Genomic DNA, 18,826 nt, shown 5'->3' on the forward strand with positions numbered 1-18,826 from the left:
GTGATATTCTGACATTCTCCCTTTTACCACAATAGGTGTATCTTCGAAAAACTGAACTGGGGGAACATCTGAATAATAAATTTGGTTTTGTATTTCGGAGAAATTTATTGTCACCAGGGCACTGATGTTACTGATGCAGCTTGGTATTGTTCCAGAAAGGTTGTTGTAAGCAACGTCCATAATTTGTAAAGACACAAGATGACAAAGATCAGTCGGGAAAAGTCCGTGGAAATTATTTGAACGCAGGTTGAGAATGAATCACCATATCTGAAAAAGAATTCCCAATCCATGTTGAAAGATTTCCAACCAACTGATTTTCACCAAAATCAACTACCTCTAACTTTGTACAATTTGTAAGAGATAAAGGGATTGCTCCAGATAATGTGTCATCATATATTTGAATCAATTATGCAATAAAATTTTGTATACATATTTTTAATATATAATTTGAAATACAATAATGTATCATTATGTATTTAAATAATTTAAATTCAAAATATATATATCTAAATTATATATAAAAAAATACGCATACATAATATTGCTTTTGTTTCTATAATAACAATCAATAAAATACTTTATATCTTTTCGTTCTCCGAAGTCTCGTCCTCTTTTGATTGACTTGGAGTCTACTCTGATAATGGTTCAGGTAAAATTACAAGTACTTGAAGATTCCTGGAAATTATTTGCAATTTCTCAAACCAAGAAAACATCCTATGAAATCTTAAAAGAAAGTTAGAAAATTCAAAGAAAGATTTTGTTGTCCTCTTTTAAGATTGACTCGGAGTCTACTCTGTTAATTGGGGGGGCCTACTAAAATTGGAAGTATTTGCATTCCTCCAAATTGTGTAATTAGAGATATTATTGGTCAGGTGTTAAATGAAATATGTGGTTTTGATTTAATATATAATATTTTATTTTATGTTAAGTATATTAATTATAATCCATTTACTCTATTTTTTTTTTTAAGATTATGATTTTATATCATACTATTTTTTATTAATAATATTTATTCAATTTATAAATTCTTTCGTTTCATTGTATCAAAACAGCAAAAATCTTTTTTACCCTTCAATTTTAGAAAATAACATTTCAAGCCTAACAATATAGACCCAAGGATCCATTAGCAAAAATTGTACAGCAGGAAATTTCCTTTTCATCATTACATTGAACCAAGAGTCAAAGAATTACTTTGATTTTTCAAGTCAGTGCACACAATGCTATAGTTTGTTTTAATGGCGGTACGATGATATCACTATAAAATCAATAGAATAAATAAAATTATTTATAGTTATATATTAAATACATTTATTAAACCACATTAAACATAAATTTATCTGCAAGAAGGGTACTTTCATTAGATACAATTTGACTGGTTCGACCATGAGCCAATCCGATCCAATGATTAAAATGTGCTTTGCCCATAGCCTAGATGGACTAAGCATCAGCTTTCAGTCAAACCAGTCTGATTTGAAATTACTTTATATTGCTTTAATAACAATCAATGATATATTTTATATCTTTTCGTTCTCCAAAATGTTGTCCTCTTATTATTTACAAGTATTTGTCTGCTCTGTTCATGGTTCCTGCTGAAATTACAAGTATTTGAAGTACACTTAGGTCCAAGTCTTGGAGTACACTTTGTTCAGGGGACCTTCTCAATTAACAAGTACTGGAAAATTCTTGTGCGTTTAGGTCCAAGTCTTACGGGTCTAATTAGTCAATCAAATCAGTGATATTTCCATTAAATCAGTGACATAAATAAAATTATATATAGTTATATATTAAATATTTATTGTGTTGTTTTTTCAAGGAGCAAGAAAAAAATAAAACTATCTACATAACTTATGTGCACAGTTTTGCGTACAACCAATGATATATTATCATATGATTGAATATTATTTTATCTTTAATTTTAAACTATTTAATTAAATAATAACGCGTTATTAGTTGTGTATAAAGTTGTATACGTTATTTGTTCACATAACATTACTCAAAAAAAAAGTAGTCGATAAGTTGACAAATTTTTGGGAAAGCTATATTTTATTTTTATTAAGCATATTTATATATAGGAAATACGAAAGAGAGTTTCTCTGCAATCTCTTTATGACAAGCTCCTAATTATAAGCCACAAATTGCTTCTCTACATTTTCTCTATGGCAAGTTCCTTATTATGAGCCATAAATTGTTTCCCTACTTCTGCTTCATGACACAAGCTCCTAATTATGAACCATAAATTGATTCCCTATAATTTCTCCACGACAAATCTCTCGAAACATGAAATCAACATAAAATAATACTTGACTAAGTATAGCAAGGATTCACATATCTTATTTTGAAAGTCAACAACCAAACTAAAAATAAAATAAAATAATACTTGAGCTTCTAGAAGGATGTCAATGGTTAACATATTGAACAACATTAAACATAAATTTATCCAATCCAATGGTATTTATGACTAATCATATGCAAGAAGAGTACTTTCATCCTTAACGATCTAACCAAATTGAGTAGATACATTCAACCGGTTCAACCTTGAGTCAATGTGATTCAATGAAAAACATGTTTTGACCTTAGCCTAGATGGGATTAAAGATCAGGTTCCAGTCAAACTAGTTCAACCAACCGATCTGATCTATGTTTTAGAACAACAACAATGATGTTGAAGAATAATAAGCTTACATGAAAGGAAAGTAGTATAACTTTCAGAAAAGTGTTTTGATGTGCAATGACTAAAGCCTATCATATTGAATCAATTCTTCTCACAAGTAAAACCATAATTGCTTCATTGATGCCGATTTTTTTAAGCACCATATATTTGAAATTATACAAAAAACCTTTAGAAGATAATTTTGAAGACCTCTCTTATGCAATTAATTGATTTAACAACATTCAATGAAATATTTTGTATCTTTTCCTTCTCCAAAATGTTGTCCTCTTATAATTGACTTTGAGACAGCCATGAGTGGGAACATAAGTAGTGAAAAAAAGGATGGCAGTGACGCCTCAACTAAATTAATGATGTCACCATACTTTCTTTCAACAAATGATAATCTAGGAAATATTATTACGCAGGTTCAATTGAACGGAGAAAATTATGATGAATAGGCAAGAGTAATAAGGACAATGCTTCAAGCCAAGAAAAAGTATGGATTCATTGATGGTTTAGTAAAGTAGCCTTCAAAAGATTCTTCGGAGCAAGAAGATTGGTGGATTGTTAACTCCATGCTGGTATTGTGGATATTGAACACAATATAACCAACATTGCGATCAACCATCATATACATGGAAATCGCAAAGGATCTTTGTGATGATATTAATGAGAGATTTTTTGTAGGGAATGGACCACGCATTCATCAGCTCAAAATAGAATTGGTGGAGTGCAAACAACAAGGGATGACCATAGTGAATTATTATGGAAAATTGAAGATGATCTAGGAAGAATTGAAGAACTATGAGCAGAACACGGTGTGTAGATGTAGAGACTGCAAATGTAATATTGGTGTAAAATTGGATAAGAAACGTGAAGAAGAAAGGTTGCATCAATTCTTAATGGGATTAGAAGATTCGGTTTATGGAAAAGTAGATTCCAATATTTTGATTACCGAGCCACTTTCGAGTTTGAATCAAGCATACGCTATAATGATTCAGGAAGAGCGGGTTCGTAATATAACTTGTGGAAAGAAATAATGGAGTGAGCACATGGCTTTTGTTGTCCAAACAAGATTGACTTCAAAGAGACGAACTGGAAATAAAGATAAGTCCATGGTATGTACAAACTATGACAAGCTAGGGCACAACGCTGAGTCATGTTTTTAGCTGATTGGTTATCCAGATTGGTGGGGTGATAGGCCAAAAGGCAGTGAATATGGATTAGGATGTGAATAAAGAGGATTGAAACAATCTACTGCCTCAAGTAGTAGAGGACGTGGTGGACCAATTAGAGCCAACACAATAATTGTGACATCATAAGAAAGCAAGACAACTAAGGTAGACAAAGAAAGTTTGAGCGAACTAAGTAGCAAGCAATGGAACATGCTACTTAATCTTTTAAATGCTCAAAAGGAAGGAAATCAAGGAAGATTGAATGGTACAGAATGGATAATTGACACCAGAGCTTCTCATCATATGGCAAGAAGACTTGAATTAATGAGCAATGTAAAAAATGCTCATCTTATCCCGATTGGATTGCCAGATAGGAAAGAAACCATGGCAGATAGGAAGTGTGATGTTAAATAAATATCTAAAATTGAATGATGTTCTATATGTTCTTAATTTGAACTATAACTTGATTTCTGTGTCATAACTTATTGAAGAGACAAATTGTACAGTTCTGTTTACTAACAAATTTTGTGTAATATAGGACCACAATTCAAGGATGTTGATTGGTGCAGGTGAGCAGCACGAGAGGGTCTATTACTTTCAGGGAATTGAAGGCCTGAAGTCTACTAAGGCTTTGAAAATGATGCAAAAAGATATCTTTGAAATTTGGCATCAAAGGTTGGGACATCCTTCTAATAAGATTGTTAGTTTATTGTCGTTTGTTGACCATAATAATGATAAATATGCCAGTTGTGAAGTTTGTTTTTGAGTAAAATAGAATAGAGGAGAGTTTATGTCTAATAATAACAAAACATCCAGTGTTTTTGAAATGATTCATTGTGATTTGTGAGGTTCTTATGAAACTCAAACCTTTTGTAGTGCATATTATGTTTTGACAATAGTTGATGATTATTCAAGAAATGTGTGGGTTAATTTGTTGTAAAATAAATCTGAAGTAAGACAAACTCTTCGTAATTTTTTTGCATTAATACAAAGACAATTTCAAGGTAATGTAAAAATAGTGGGAGTGACAATAGGACTGAGTTTACTTGTTTGAATGATTACTTTGTGAAGAATGGGATAATACATCAAACTTCCTGTGTTAGGACCCCTCAACAAAATGGAAAAGTGGAATGGAAACACCAACACATACTTAATATGGCACGTGCACTTCGTTTTCAGGCAAACTTGCCTATTGAATTTTGGAGAGAATGTGTGTTAACAGCTGCATATTTAATTAATAGAAATCCATCTATGTTGTTGAAAGGCAAAATGCCTTATGAATTTTTGTATGGTCAAGCTCTTTTATATGAAACTGTTCGAGTGTTTGGATGTTTGGCTTATGCTCATAACCAACGATGGAAATGAGATAAATTTGCTAGTCGAAGCCATAAATGTGTGTTTGTTGGATACCCTTTTGCAAAGAAAGGATGAAACATGTATGATATGGAAACAGGTGAATAATTTGTTTCAAGAGTTATAGTTTTTATGGAAAATCAGTTCCCTTATATACATAAAACCAATGATGAACAAGAGAAGACTAGTAACAACATTGTTGAAAATTGTTTGGGTGAAGAAGAGTTGAAACACTATAAGATGCCTGAACAAGAGAAAAGTGATGAGAGTGATGAATAGTATCAAGATGTGATTGAGCCCAACAGCAATGCCCAGAATCAAGATATGGTTGTAGCAAGGGGGTGGTATTGTCGAAACTGAACAAGATCAGCAATCCAAAGTATTACTTGGTAATGGCCACAAGGAGAAACATGGATCTATTTTGTTATGAGACTTTGTCCTAAACATCATGAAAGTAATGAGTCTTTCTGCAAACTCATTTGATCATCGACATTCCTCAGGTAGTCCTTATCCTATTACATAATATGTAAACTATGATAAATTCTCTAAGCATTACCGTGCTTTCTCAGTAGCTATTACTACAAGTGTTGAACCTAATTCCTTTGCTGAAGCTATAAAAGATGAACGATAGAGAAGTGCTATGAAAAAGGAAATACAAGCTTTAGAAGATAATGGAACATGGATTGTCAAGCAATTACCACCTGGTAAGTAAGCAATAGGATGTAAATGGGTGTTTCAAACCAAATATAATGTAGATGGAACAATTGAACGTTACAAAGCCTTATTGGTTATTCTTGGAAATAGGAAAGTTGAAGGAATCGACTACAATGAGACATTTGCACATATGGCAAAAATGGTTACAGTTCGCACTTTTCTTATAGTAACTACAACTAAAAATTGTGAATTTCATCAGATAGATGTGCATAATGTGTTTTTGTATGAAGATCTACAAAAAAAGGTGTACATGCACATGCCCCGTGGCTTTTACGCTCATAAACCAAGAATGGTATGTCATTTGAAGAAGTCTTTGTATAGGCTACGACAGGCTCTTTGATGTTGGTTTGCAAAATTGGCTTCTACTTTAAAGGAATATGGTTTTAGGCAATCTTATTTTGATTATTCCCTTTTCACTTTGTGACAAGGCAAGGTGCAAATCAATGTCCTTGTCTATGTTGATGACATTATTGTGTCAGGTAATAATCATACGATTATTCAAATATTTAAGTAGTTGCTTTCATATAAAGGATTTGGAAGTGTTGAAGTATTTTTTGGATATTGAAGTTGCACGCAGTTCTGATGGAATTTATTTGTGTCAATGAAAATATGCATTGGATATTGTTTCAAAAGTTGGTTTGCTTGGAGCTAAACTAGTCTCTTTCCCAATCGAACAAAATCATAATTTGGCATTGGCCACAAGTGCTTTTCTGCATTATCCAAAGAGCTACAGACGTTTGGTTGGTCGATTTATTTATCTTTCGGTCACTCGACCTAAATTATCATATTGTGTGCATGCATTAGCTTAGTTTATGCAACAACCTCAAAAATAACATTGGGAGGCTGCCTTAAGGGTGGTTCGTTAGTTGAAAGGAAATCCTAGCCGAGGAATTTTGCTCAGATCATAGAGTGATTTCCATCTTTCTGCTTGGTGTGACTCCGATTGGGCGAGTTATCCTCTGACCCGTCACTCTTTAACTGGTTGGTATATTCAACAAGGTAGTTCTCCAATATCCTGGAAGGCCAAGAAGCAATAAATTGTTTCTCGGTCATCGGCTGAAGCAGAATATCGATTTATGGCTGTGACTACTTGTGAATTAAAATGGTTGCAAGGACTATTATTAGCTCTTGGTGTAGATCATTCAGCCCTTGTATGACTATACTGTGATAGTCAGGCAGCTTTGCATATTGCCACCAACCCCGTGTTTCATGAGCGCATCAAACATATTGAGATCAATTGTCATTTTGTTCGTGATGCGATTCACAGTGGTATGATCCAACCAACATATGTTCCTATTGGTTCTCAGCTAGCTAACATTTTTACTAAAGCATTGGGCGGTCGCCAATTTGAGCATTTTCTTCGCAAGTTAGGCACTCATAATTTGCATGCTCCAACTTGAAGGGGGGGTAGTAGGAAATATGGGAAATATTCTCTGTATATTAATTGTATAGTCTTGTATAACAAGAAAAATATTAGTTCCTAATTACGTCCTTATTTAGGTGGTAGAGATTTTCTTTCCTGTATAAGCATTTTCTACGTGCTAAATTAGTTCCTAATTTCTAGGACTGTAATACTATACATTAGGGTTGGATACAAACAGAGCCCAACTCCTTTTCGGCTCGTTTTCAGTGAGCACAAGCTCGGGCTCGGGCTCGCCGAGCTCACTAAACATATGTTCATGTTTGACTTGTTTCATAATTTTAGTGTTCGAACTCAGCTCGCTTGTAGTTTGGGTTCGTGTGTTCGGGCTCAGGTTCGCTTTGAGCTCGTATTTTGAAGGAACAAACGGCGTTGTTTTTTGCTTAAAATTATGTTTTTTTACTTGAGAAAGCAGCTCGCAAGCCGAGCTCGGCTCGCTTAACCGATGCTCGGATTCAAGCTCGTATTCATTTTTTGTTTAAAATTCAGGCTCACGTTCAGGCTCAGGCTCGGGCTCGGGCTTGTTCGAGCAAAGCTTGTTTTGAGCCTGAACTAGCTCGCTTCGAATCCAGCCCTACTATACATGCGTGTGATTTCTTGGTGAATAAACACAAGACTTTCTCTTCCAAAAACATTGTATTCTCTTTGAAATATTTTCTCAACTCTGTTAATGGGTCCTGCTGTAATTACAAGAACTTGAAGATTCCCGGAAATTATTTGCCATTTATCAAACTGAGAAAACATTTTATAAAATCTTGAAAGAAAGTTAGAAAAATCAAAGTTCAATTTTGTGATCCTCTTTTAATTGACGTGGAGTCTACTCTGTTAATGGGGTCCACTGATACTAGAAGTATTTGCATTTTTTTCCAAATTGTGTTAGTAACTGATAGCAATGCATATTAACTTGGAAGTCAAAACCTTCACTTATTCTTCCTTGTAATTAATTGACAACGAGAGCACGGGATTAAATATCATTAAAATCTTGTTACACTAATAAAGAGCAAGAAAATTCATGGAGCTTTTCTAGTAGTTGTTTGGGTTTGAATGGTTCCCAAGTTAACTTAGCAGAAAGCTGTATAAATATCAAACCATTGGTACTGTTCTGGTATGCACATTTCCTTAAAACAAATGAAGCAAACCATGAAAATAGTTGTTGCCTTTGTTTTCATTGCTGTAGCGACCATCAACATTAGCTTCTGCAAAGGAAGCTCTTCTGTTGGTTGCCTCCAAAGCGAGAGACTAGCACTTTTAAGGTTCAAGCAAGATCTCACTGATCCTGTGAATCGGCTTGCCTCTTGGACTTCTGATCATGAAGATTGCTGTATATGGTCTGGTGTTGTCTGTGACAACTTGACGGGCCATGTGCTTAAGCTCAACCTTAGAACTCCCCCAAAGAAAGAGTATTCCACTCCAGCTGAAGATGAAGCTCGCGAGAGGTCAAAGTTGTCTGGTAAGATAAATCATTCCCTGGTTGATTTGAAGCATTTGAGTTCATTGGACTTAAGCGACAACAATTTTGAAGGAGTAGAGATTCCCAGATTTCTTGGATCTATGTAGAATTTAAGGTACCTCAGTCTATCTCTGAATTCATTCCAGGGTATGATTCCTCCCCAACTTGGAAACCTCTCTAATTTACAGTATCTTGGCCTCGATGGCATATTAGATGTGAAGAGTTTGTGGTGGTTATCTCGTCTTTCTTTGTTGAAACACCTTGAGTTGGATGGTGTGGATCTTAGTAATTCCTCTAATTGGTCGCAAGTGATACACACTCTTCCTTCCTTAGTAGTGCTAGAATTATCAAACTGTATGCTTCATCACTTTCCTCCCCAAACTATTGCAAATTTTTCATCTCTTGCCTCCCTTGATCTAAGTGGAAATCATTTTGAAGGTCCAATCCCTAATGGACTTCAAAACTGGACTTCCATTAGACATCTTGATTTATCTGGAAATCACTTCAATTCTTCGATGCCCAGTTGGTTGTACAAACTTAGAAATCTTGAGGAACTTTTCCTCTCAGACAATCGCTTGCAAGGCTCGATGGATGGACTAGGAAACCTGTCTTCTATCAAAGCACTTGATCTCTCACTAAATGATTTTGATGGAGGAATGCCAGTGTCATTTGGAAGGCTTTGCAACTTGAGATCAATGTCTCTAGAAGCGGTCATACTGAATCAGGAAATATCTCAAATCTTGAATATTTTCTCCGAATGTGTTGCAAAAGTTTTAGAGCATTTGAACTTGGCGGACACTCAACTTTTTGGTCCATTGACCAACCAACTTGGATGTTTCAAAAATTTTAAATCTCTTTGTCTATATTACAACTCAATTTCAGGTTCTATTCCAAGGTCTTTAGGAGAACTTTCATCCTTAGAAATTTTGTTTCTTGCTGATAACCAATTCAATGGAACTCTTTCTGAAATCCACTTTAATAATCTCACAAGACTGATGGCATTAGGTGTAACACCCCAGGTTCAATAACCCGGCCCACTGTTAAGATATTGTCCACTTTGGACACACAGTCCATCATGGGTTTGCTTCTGGGCTTTGCAACCCAAAACGCGTCTTAACAGTTAAGGAGCTCACAGGCTATTTAACCAATTCAATTCTCCCACCACTAACCAATGTGGGATCCAAAGACAGAGCACACACAGACCCAGCATCTCTCCCGTGCTTTGTCGATGTGGGATTCGCCTAAGGGTATCACATACACCCCCCCTTACGGGACTCAGCGTCCTCGCTGAGGTTTGCCCCACCATCGTTCAAGAGGACACGCGGAGTTGCTCTGATACCATTTGTAACACCCCAGGTTCAATAACCCGGCCCACTGTTAAGATATTGTCCACTTTGGACACACAGTCCATCATGGGTTTGCTTCTGGGCTTTGCAACCCAAAACGCGTCTTAACAGTTAAGGAGCTCACAGGCTATTTAACCAATTCAATTCTCCCACCACTAACCAATGTGGGATCCAAAGACAGAGCACACACAGACCCAGCATCTCTCCCGTGCTTTGTCGATGTGGGATTCGCCTAGGGGTATCACATACACCCCCCCTTACGGGACTCAGCGTCCTCGCTGAGGTTTGCCCCACCATCGTTCAAGAGGACACGCGGAGTTGCTCTGATACCATTTGTAACACCCCAGGTTCAATAACCCGGCCCACTGTTAAGATATTGTCCACTTTGGACACACAGTCCATCATGGGTTTGCTTCTGGGCTTTGCAACCCAAAACGCGTCTTAACAGTTAAGGAGCTCACAGGCTATTTAACCAATTCAATTCTCCCACCACTAACCAATGTGGGATCCAAAGACAGAGCACACAAAAAGGGTTGGAGATTTGAGTAAGTTTAATCTTTCAATTTTATTTTATTTAGTTTAGTTAAATTTAGATTTAAATTATGTTAGCATCATAGTTAGGTCAATAATTGTGTTTGTGCATATTAGAAACTAAAAATTCTGGACGGTTTGTTATTTTATCTTAATTAAATATTTTGATGAAGAAATTTATTTTATTTGCAATCGAAAAAGTTTCTGGAAATTTTATAACATGTGTTTTCAATTATATCAAATTTTCGTGAATTTTTTATTAGTACAGAATTTATTAAAAATCTTATAGCAATGACTGTTCAATAGAAAAAAAAAAATCTGTATTCTGGCAATTTGATGATCTGAATTTCTTGAACATTTTGACAAAGTATTTGAACTCAATTTTATCTGAAAATTTTTCTGCAAATTGTATTATATGCCTATTCATACATGCCCAAATTTCATAAAGTTTCAATGCCTATAGAAATTTTTAAAAATCAAGAAATAAGGGCTGTCCAGTAAAGATCTGGTTTCTTTGACAGGGTTGATGTGCTCTCTTTATTGAACGTTTTGAAAACGAAATTTAACTTTGTTTCATTTGAAACTTTTTGTCAATATTTTACTACATGTCTACTTTAATTTGTCCGAATTTTGTGAATTTACCATGAGTGAGTAATTTATTAAAAATCTTGCAATCATAACTGTCCAGTAAAAAGTTTGTACATGCACAGTTGGTTTTAATGGAGTTTAGTACGATTTAACACTAGGGTGATGATTTGTAAGGTTTATAGATTATTAATGGATACTTCTAAGATTAAGATCTGATAGTATTAAGTTTGAATTATGATTGCTAGGACAACGTGAAGATATTGGTATCTCGTTGGTTGATTAAAGACATAGTTAGAATTGTTGAGGTAAGTAAAAACTTACATAATATGTAATGATTTTTGTTTTATATGAAAAATGTTTATATGATTATTTATGTTATAAAATTCTTTTTACTAAGATTGATAAGTTACATTATGGTTTTATTTTAGAAGTATATGATCTTGTTATCTAAAATATTTTTAAAAAGTGTTTTGATATTTTTCTATAGAAGAAAACTTATGTTATATTATACTGTTGTTAAGATAAAAATATTTGAATGAATTCCTTGAATAAAGATTTTATGCTATTTTTCAAAGATAAAGATTTGTTAGAAAAACAAGTTTTATAAGATTATTTTGCCAAATGTCCATAGGATTTTTGGATCGATAAATATGACCGGATCATAAAACATCCAGGGACATATGTTGAATGATGAAAGGTCTGCGGACCAATTATGAATATGAACACAATGAAGGGTCTGCGGACCAATTATGAAAACGATGAAAGGTCTGCGGACCTATTACGACTATGAATACGATGAAGGGTCTGCGGACCAATATGAATTACGAAAAGTCTGCGGACTTATGATGAATATGAATAAGAATCGAACCAAGTCACCACGAATGTAGGTGACACTATGTGACAAAGGCTAAGTACAAATTTTATGTTTTTTTTTTATGAGTAATGTTTATGAACTGTTTTAAGATTATCCCTTATGATTGATATAAAATATTTATGTTTGTTTCTCCTTAGGATAATGAATATGAACTTGTTTATATTGTTTTTTTTTTCTTAAAATTTGTGGAAATTTTTTAGTTCCGTTATAGTTAAGGAATATCAAGGGTTTTATTTATTTATTTTGACTAATTATTTTGAAAATAAAGACGTTTTATGATGTTTATTTATTAAAAAGTTATGTATTATGTTTGTTTTTATTTACCGAGTTGACGGCTCACTCCTCGTCTCCTTTATTTTGCAGAATAAGTTTTCTAGATTAGCTAGGAGGGGTGGAATAAAATGAACTCAAGCTGAGTTGGGAGATTGAAGAGTTTTGATGTCTAGATTTTATTGTTTATGAATATTGTAATTGTGGATTATTTATAAGGTGTGATTATGTTTAATTATTTTCTTTTTGGGGATTATTTTGACAAAAATAAGAATATGTTATGCTATAGAATTATTTTTTTGAATGAAGTCATGGATTAAATTAGTTTTGTATTTTCAAGTGAGGTTATTGGACCTGGGGTGTTACAAATGGTATCAAAGCAACTCCGCGTGTCCTCTTGAACGATGGTGGGGCAAACCTCAGCGAGGACGCTGAGTCCCGTAAGGGGGGGTGTATGTGATACCCCTAGGCGAATCTCACATCGACAAAGCACGGGAGAGATGCTGGGTCTGTGTGTGCTCTGTCTATGGATCCCACATTGGTTAGTGGTGGGAGAATTGAATTGGTTAAATAGCCTGTGAGCTCTTTAATTGTTAAGACGCGTTTTGGGTTGCAAAGCCCAGAAGCAAACCCATGATGGACTGTGTGTCCAAAGTGGACAATATCTTGACAGTGGGCCGGGTTATTGGACTTGGGGTGTTACAAATGGTATCAGAGCAACTCCGCGTGTCCTCTTGAACGATGGTGGGGCAAACCTCAGCGAGGACGCTGAGTCCCGTAAGGGGGGGTGTATGTGATACCCCTAGGCGAATCCCACATCGACAAAGCACGGGAGAGATGCTGGGTCTGTGTGTGCTCTGTCTTTGGATCCCACATTGGTTAGTGGTGGGAGAATTGAATTGGTTAAATAGCCTGTGAGCTCCTTAACTGTTAAGACGCGTTTTGGGTTGCAAAGCCCAGAAGCAAACCCATGATGGACTGTGTGTCCAAAGTGGACAATATCTTAACAGTGGGCCGGGTTATTGAACCTGGGGTGTTACATTAGGAGTATCTGGAAATTCACTAATGTTTAAATTCCCTCCTCAGTGGGCTCCTCCATTTAAACTTCTACTTTTAAGGTTAGGTTCTTGTCATTTAGGCCCTCATTTTCCATCTTGGCTTCGTTCACAAAGGAGTTTGTTTTACCTTGATATATCCAACTCATGCATTTTTGACACTATTCCACAATATTTGTTCAAATTTCCATCAACATTTTTAAATCTCTCACACAACAAATTCTCTGGGGAGATTCCAAATTTAATCCAGTCAAATCAACTTCATGTTCTTGACTTGAATTCAAATAATCTATCAGGTTCTTTACCTCAGATACCTATAAATATGTATGTACTTGATCTTTCCAATAATGCTATTTTAGGATCTATGTACGCTCTGTTGTGTCATGAGATGAATGAGTCAAAAAGTTCGATGGAAATGCTCATCCTTAATAAAAACTTCTTATCAGGGGAATTACCTGATTGTTGGATGAATTGGCAACACTTAAAAGTTCTAAATTTAGAGAACAATAGATTCACTGGAACCCTTCCTCCTTCTATTGGGTCGTTAACTTCTCTTCAATCATTAAACCTTCGCAAAAACAACTTTGTTGGGGAGGTACCTTTATAACTTCAGAACTGTACAAAGTTAGTTAAACTTGATCTTGGTGAAAATGAGTTTGTTGGAAATGTCTCTGCTTGCATGGGAGAAAGATTTTCAAGAATAAAAATTCTCATCGTCCGATCAAATAAGTTTCAAGGTCTTTTATCAGGGGAACTTTGCCACCTCACTTCTCTACAAATCTTAGATTTGGCTTATAACAATTTATTTGGAAACATACCAAGGTGTATCAGTAACTTCAGCACCATGATGAGAGAGAGTGAAGTGGATGATGATATAGAGTACCCGTCTAATGCATATATTAATTCAAGTTTTATGGAGGATGCATTACTTGTGAATAAAGGTGAAATGGCTAAATATAATACAATTTTGAAATTTGTAAGAATGATAGATCTTTCAAAAAATAACTTCTCAGGAGGCATCCCTATGGGAGTGATAGATCTTTCAACGTTGAAATCACTAAATTTGTCTCATAATTCTTTGATTGGTAGAATTCCGGAGAACATTGGTGCTATGAGTTCTCTAGAGTCCATTGATTTTTCTAGAAATCAACTTTCCGGTGAAATCCCACAGAGCATTTCAAAGCTGACATTTTTAAGTGTCTTGAACTTATCCAACAACAAACTTTCTGGAAGAATTCCTTCAAGCACTCAACTACAAAGCTTTAGTGCATCTTCTTTTACTGGCAATGAACTTTGTGGTCCTCCTCTTTCTAATAATTGTACAGTGAGTGTTCCAACATCCGGCGATCAGAAAAGAGGAGAAAAAGAAGGTAATGAAGATGAAGTAGACTGGTTTTATGTTAGTATGGCTCTTGGATTTGTGGTGGGATTCTGGAGTTTTATAGGACCTCTATTCTTCAACAGGAGATGGAGGCGCACGTATTTCGAATTCCTGAGTCACCTCCAGGACAAACTGGACAATGTTGTAAGAAAATGTTATTAGACTTTTTGTGTTTCTCTTTTGATCTTTGAATGTTTGGAGCTAATGTATTTGGTATTTTCTACGGAAAGATGTTATTAGTGGTTATGATATTTGAGATCAATAAATCATATTAGCACTAATTTCCATTTGAGTTTAGCATGTAAAGTTGCATCTCATCTATAAATTTCATTGGAGCCTTCTTTATTGTAAATGCATCTCATCTATAAAGCTTATCATTAGTAAGTTAACCCTGCAACATTTGTTCATAATATAGCTTTAACCAAAAGCCCTAGAATAGAAGATCGAGACTTCTTTTTATGAGAGTTTTAGAAATTTACTTATTATTGCGAACCATTTCAACTTTCTCTCTTTTATACCTTGCCAGAAAGACACAAAATGTGTACTCGGTAAAATCTGTTGACTACAGCAACACAAGGGAATCCTAAGGTCAACCGAAGATAGCAAGTACTTTTGATAAATCAAACAGGCTCATATACATTGAATGAATAATGCCCCAACAAAGAAAATTTGCCAACAAATGGAATTCTGAAACAACTGAACCAGTGCCATATCCTTTTACCCTGCTCTACCGACCCGTAACTAAATGGCCGCAGTCAACACATACTCAAAGTTAACAGGACTGCAATGACATAAACCAAGGATTTGCTTTCAACTGTGGATGAACATGCACAAACACATTTTTTTGCCCACATCAACTGTCCTTATTCTCATTTACCTTGAAAGATGGCACATAATATTCTCATGGGAAAAATGGCTTAAAAGCTTAACATATATCCATGAACATCATAACGGTGTAGGATGGCAAAAGTGGAAAAGGAGATATATGATACCTTTTTGCACTTTATCTTTTGGGTATCCACGAATGACATTTTGATTCAATACAATTTTATTGGAAGAGGAAACATCATGCTAAGTATCAACTCCAACTGATGAGGTGATTGAAGACACACAGGAGAACCAATACCGTCGTCTGCCATCTCTGTGGCCAATCATAGCAAGACCTTTATATATAAATCTAACAGTAAGGATTTATGAGTCCAATGCATCCAACCATACAAGTGACCAACATAAGCAAAAAAATGTATATATATTTAGTAGTACAAAATATGATGGCCAATGATAGCAAGAACTTACGTCTAACAACCATCAAGTGCATCAATGGCACAACCAGTTGTCCACGAAAGCCATCTCTCTACCTCATCAAGGGTTACAAAACCTTGAGCCTAAAAGAGCCAAAAGGGCAATGAACTCGGATATTTTTCAACTCGTAATACATTATTCCACCAGAAGAGTAAAGAAATACAAATTTTTCATGTTTTTGCAGACATTCCAAAAAGAATTCTGAATATGGAATCGTATAAAAAAAATGGTTATAACCTGGGCCAACTTCAAAATTTGATTATGGTCTTTGTTCAACTCAGTAGGAACAGAGCGGACAAGCTTTTTCTTTCCAGCGGAAATCACCTCAAAACCACTACCCATTACCTGGATAAATTTAAGCATTGGGTGTTTATTTATCAATCACCATAATTTCATCAACATGAAATGTACCCAAAATACGCTTAATTTCATTACCTTCAGCTTACTTATGGCACGCACACAGTCATCCTCAGATGCAGCTTCACGATCACTTTTTCGCCTCTGCCGGAGGAGATTGCAGATTGCAAATTTCAGTCGTTCCTTCAAAAATAAACTAATAACAAGATCAAGTAATAGGCAATTTACTAAAGGGAGTCTTAGAGAGGCAATTTACATGCATCCAGAATTTTTTCATCATATACATAACATCACACCTTAAAAAACTATTGTCATGACTAATGAGATATGGACCGATATTAAATATGACACTAACCAAGTTCATAATAGAAATCACCAATCCCTAATAGCTCTGCCCAGAAACTCTTATTTGACGCCAAGGGATCCACTCCAACTTTTGCACACGTCATGAAACTGTGACCTGAATGTGGGGTTCTTGCGTAGATCATTCTGCATCAACCCATTTCAACTATTAGCTCAAATCATATTTTTCATTATGTGATATTCAGCAATAGATGATGTTAATATATCCATCAATCAAAAATCATATTTTTCAGGATCTGTTCTACCCTGAATTCAGTTACTTTCGTTTTAATTCATTATAGAGAAAGAATACTCTGTTACTGGGATGCTTGTAACCTTTTCAGGACACTGGCTGTTTCTGGGCAATGCCAAAAGCTTAATCATTGAATCATGTGGATGTCACCAGTAGGATCACAAATTCTTCTAACATAAGATTCTTTCCTCATATTTGAGACTATAAAGATATCCTTGAATACATGGTTAGACAGGAAGAAATATATGATAAAGATTTTCCCATTATAGGAACAGACATCCATCTAAACTTGGATCCGGATGGCTCACCCAAAACAAGATCTAGCACTTTTTGGCTAGCCCATAGGTTCACGTAGGTTTTAACTCAAGGGTCTAACTTCTTTTAGCTCAACCCGTCATGCTCAGACAAGTCTTGAATCAAGAGACTCTGATGCCATATTAGAAATTTGGGATCTTTAGACTTGGAGTGTGGATAACATCTTTATTAAAGATGAGCTTTAACTTATTTTGGGTTCCAATTGTTAAAATGACTTAATCCAATCTAATCCAACAAATCAGATCATTTTTTACTTGTATGTAATTTATTATCATGTTTAGTGCCACAATATGTTTTCCTCCTTTGATTTGTATTCATTTACCATTATGTACCTTCTAGCTATGGCTTATGGGTAATTATTTTCCAAGCTATTGTGAAATTTGTCTTCTATTAGTATATATTTGCATCAAGTTTTATTCTGTGGATTAATTATTGATTTCTATAAAAAGAGTAAATTATTAATTTGCTTTGATGTTTACGTTCTTGTTATTTCCATATATGCTTGTGGGGCTTCCATTGCATAAAGGTGGTTACAGGTACATGCTCTGCTACTCTATTGAGAGGTAGGATTTGCTGTGGTTCTTTGCTGCTTGGTCTACCTACTTTATAGCATGAATGTTAGTAAATTCTGCCATTTTGTACTATTTGTTTGATTGTTATGATAATCTGTTTGAATTTCTCACGCTATCGGAGCTTCGTGGGATATGAGAATAGGCATTTTGTTGATGTTATACCTTTTGATTCTCAGTGTCATATACTGTTGATTGACTTGTGCATAAAATTTCAGAAATTATTGCTCGTTCATCATGTGGTCATGCTATCCTATCAAACTAAATAATACTGGTAAAAATCTACTGCAGGCATCTCCTGTTTTTACCTTCGCAAACCAGGCCGGGCTTCACATGCTTGAAACTACCCTGGTGGCCCTTCAGGACATTATAACAAGCATTTAACAATAATATTAAATGCTTGTTAATATGCTTACCTACAAGTTATTACTACTTGATATGCCGAATCATGAAGTTGATGATTTCGTCTCCAGGAAACCAGGAAAGATGTGGTGGCAGTTAAAAAAGTTCATGATTCATTGGAAGAGAAGACAATTGAGCAGGAGCACTTAACTTATGCCAATAAGCTGGTATGTTGTAGCACTTTCTATTTTCCAGTCTATTTTTGTTGCTTTCCTAGGTGTTGACATTATTGATGTTTTCTGCCTTTCAATATGTAAGGAGGCTAAGAATGCATTTAAAGCACTTTTGGTGTCTGCAAATGTTGGGTCTGACTGGACTTGGGATCAGGTAGTTTTCAGCTTGCTGAAATCAATTTTTATATCTTTAAATCTATGTTTCTGAGTTGATGCCAAATGAAACAGGCAATGAGAGTAATAATTAATGACAGAAGATATGCTGCACTAAGAACACGAAGCTGAGGAAAGACGAAGTAAACTGAAA

The 18,826-nt window shown here is 35.1% G+C and overlaps 1 protein-coding gene and 1 pseudogene across 1 annotated transcript; one reads left to right on the forward strand and one right to left on the reverse strand.

Annotated features, from left to right (window-relative positions):
* Positions 1-8,451: 8,451 nt before the first annotated feature.
* Positions 8,452-14,032, forward strand: LOC123201745 (receptor-like protein EIX1). Its single transcript, XM_044617304.1, has 3 exons — positions 8,452-8,781; positions 8,869-9,766; positions 13,416-14,032. The coding sequence occupies exons 1-3, from the start codon at positions 8,452-8,454 to the stop codon at positions 14,030-14,032; spliced, it is 1,845 nt and encodes a 614-aa protein (XP_044473239.1).
* A 1,845-nt stretch (positions 14,033-15,877) lies between these two features.
* On the reverse strand, positions 15,878-16,949 carry LOC123201875 (annotated as a pseudogene).
* Between the last annotated feature and the right edge of the window lie 1,877 nt (positions 16,950-18,826).

Source organism: Mangifera indica, chromosome 18 (genome assembly GCF_011075055.1).
Source record: "Mangifera indica cultivar Alphonso chromosome 18, CATAS_Mindica_2.1, whole genome shotgun sequence".
NCBI lineage: Eukaryota > Viridiplantae > Streptophyta > Magnoliopsida > Sapindales > Anacardiaceae > Mangifera > Mangifera indica.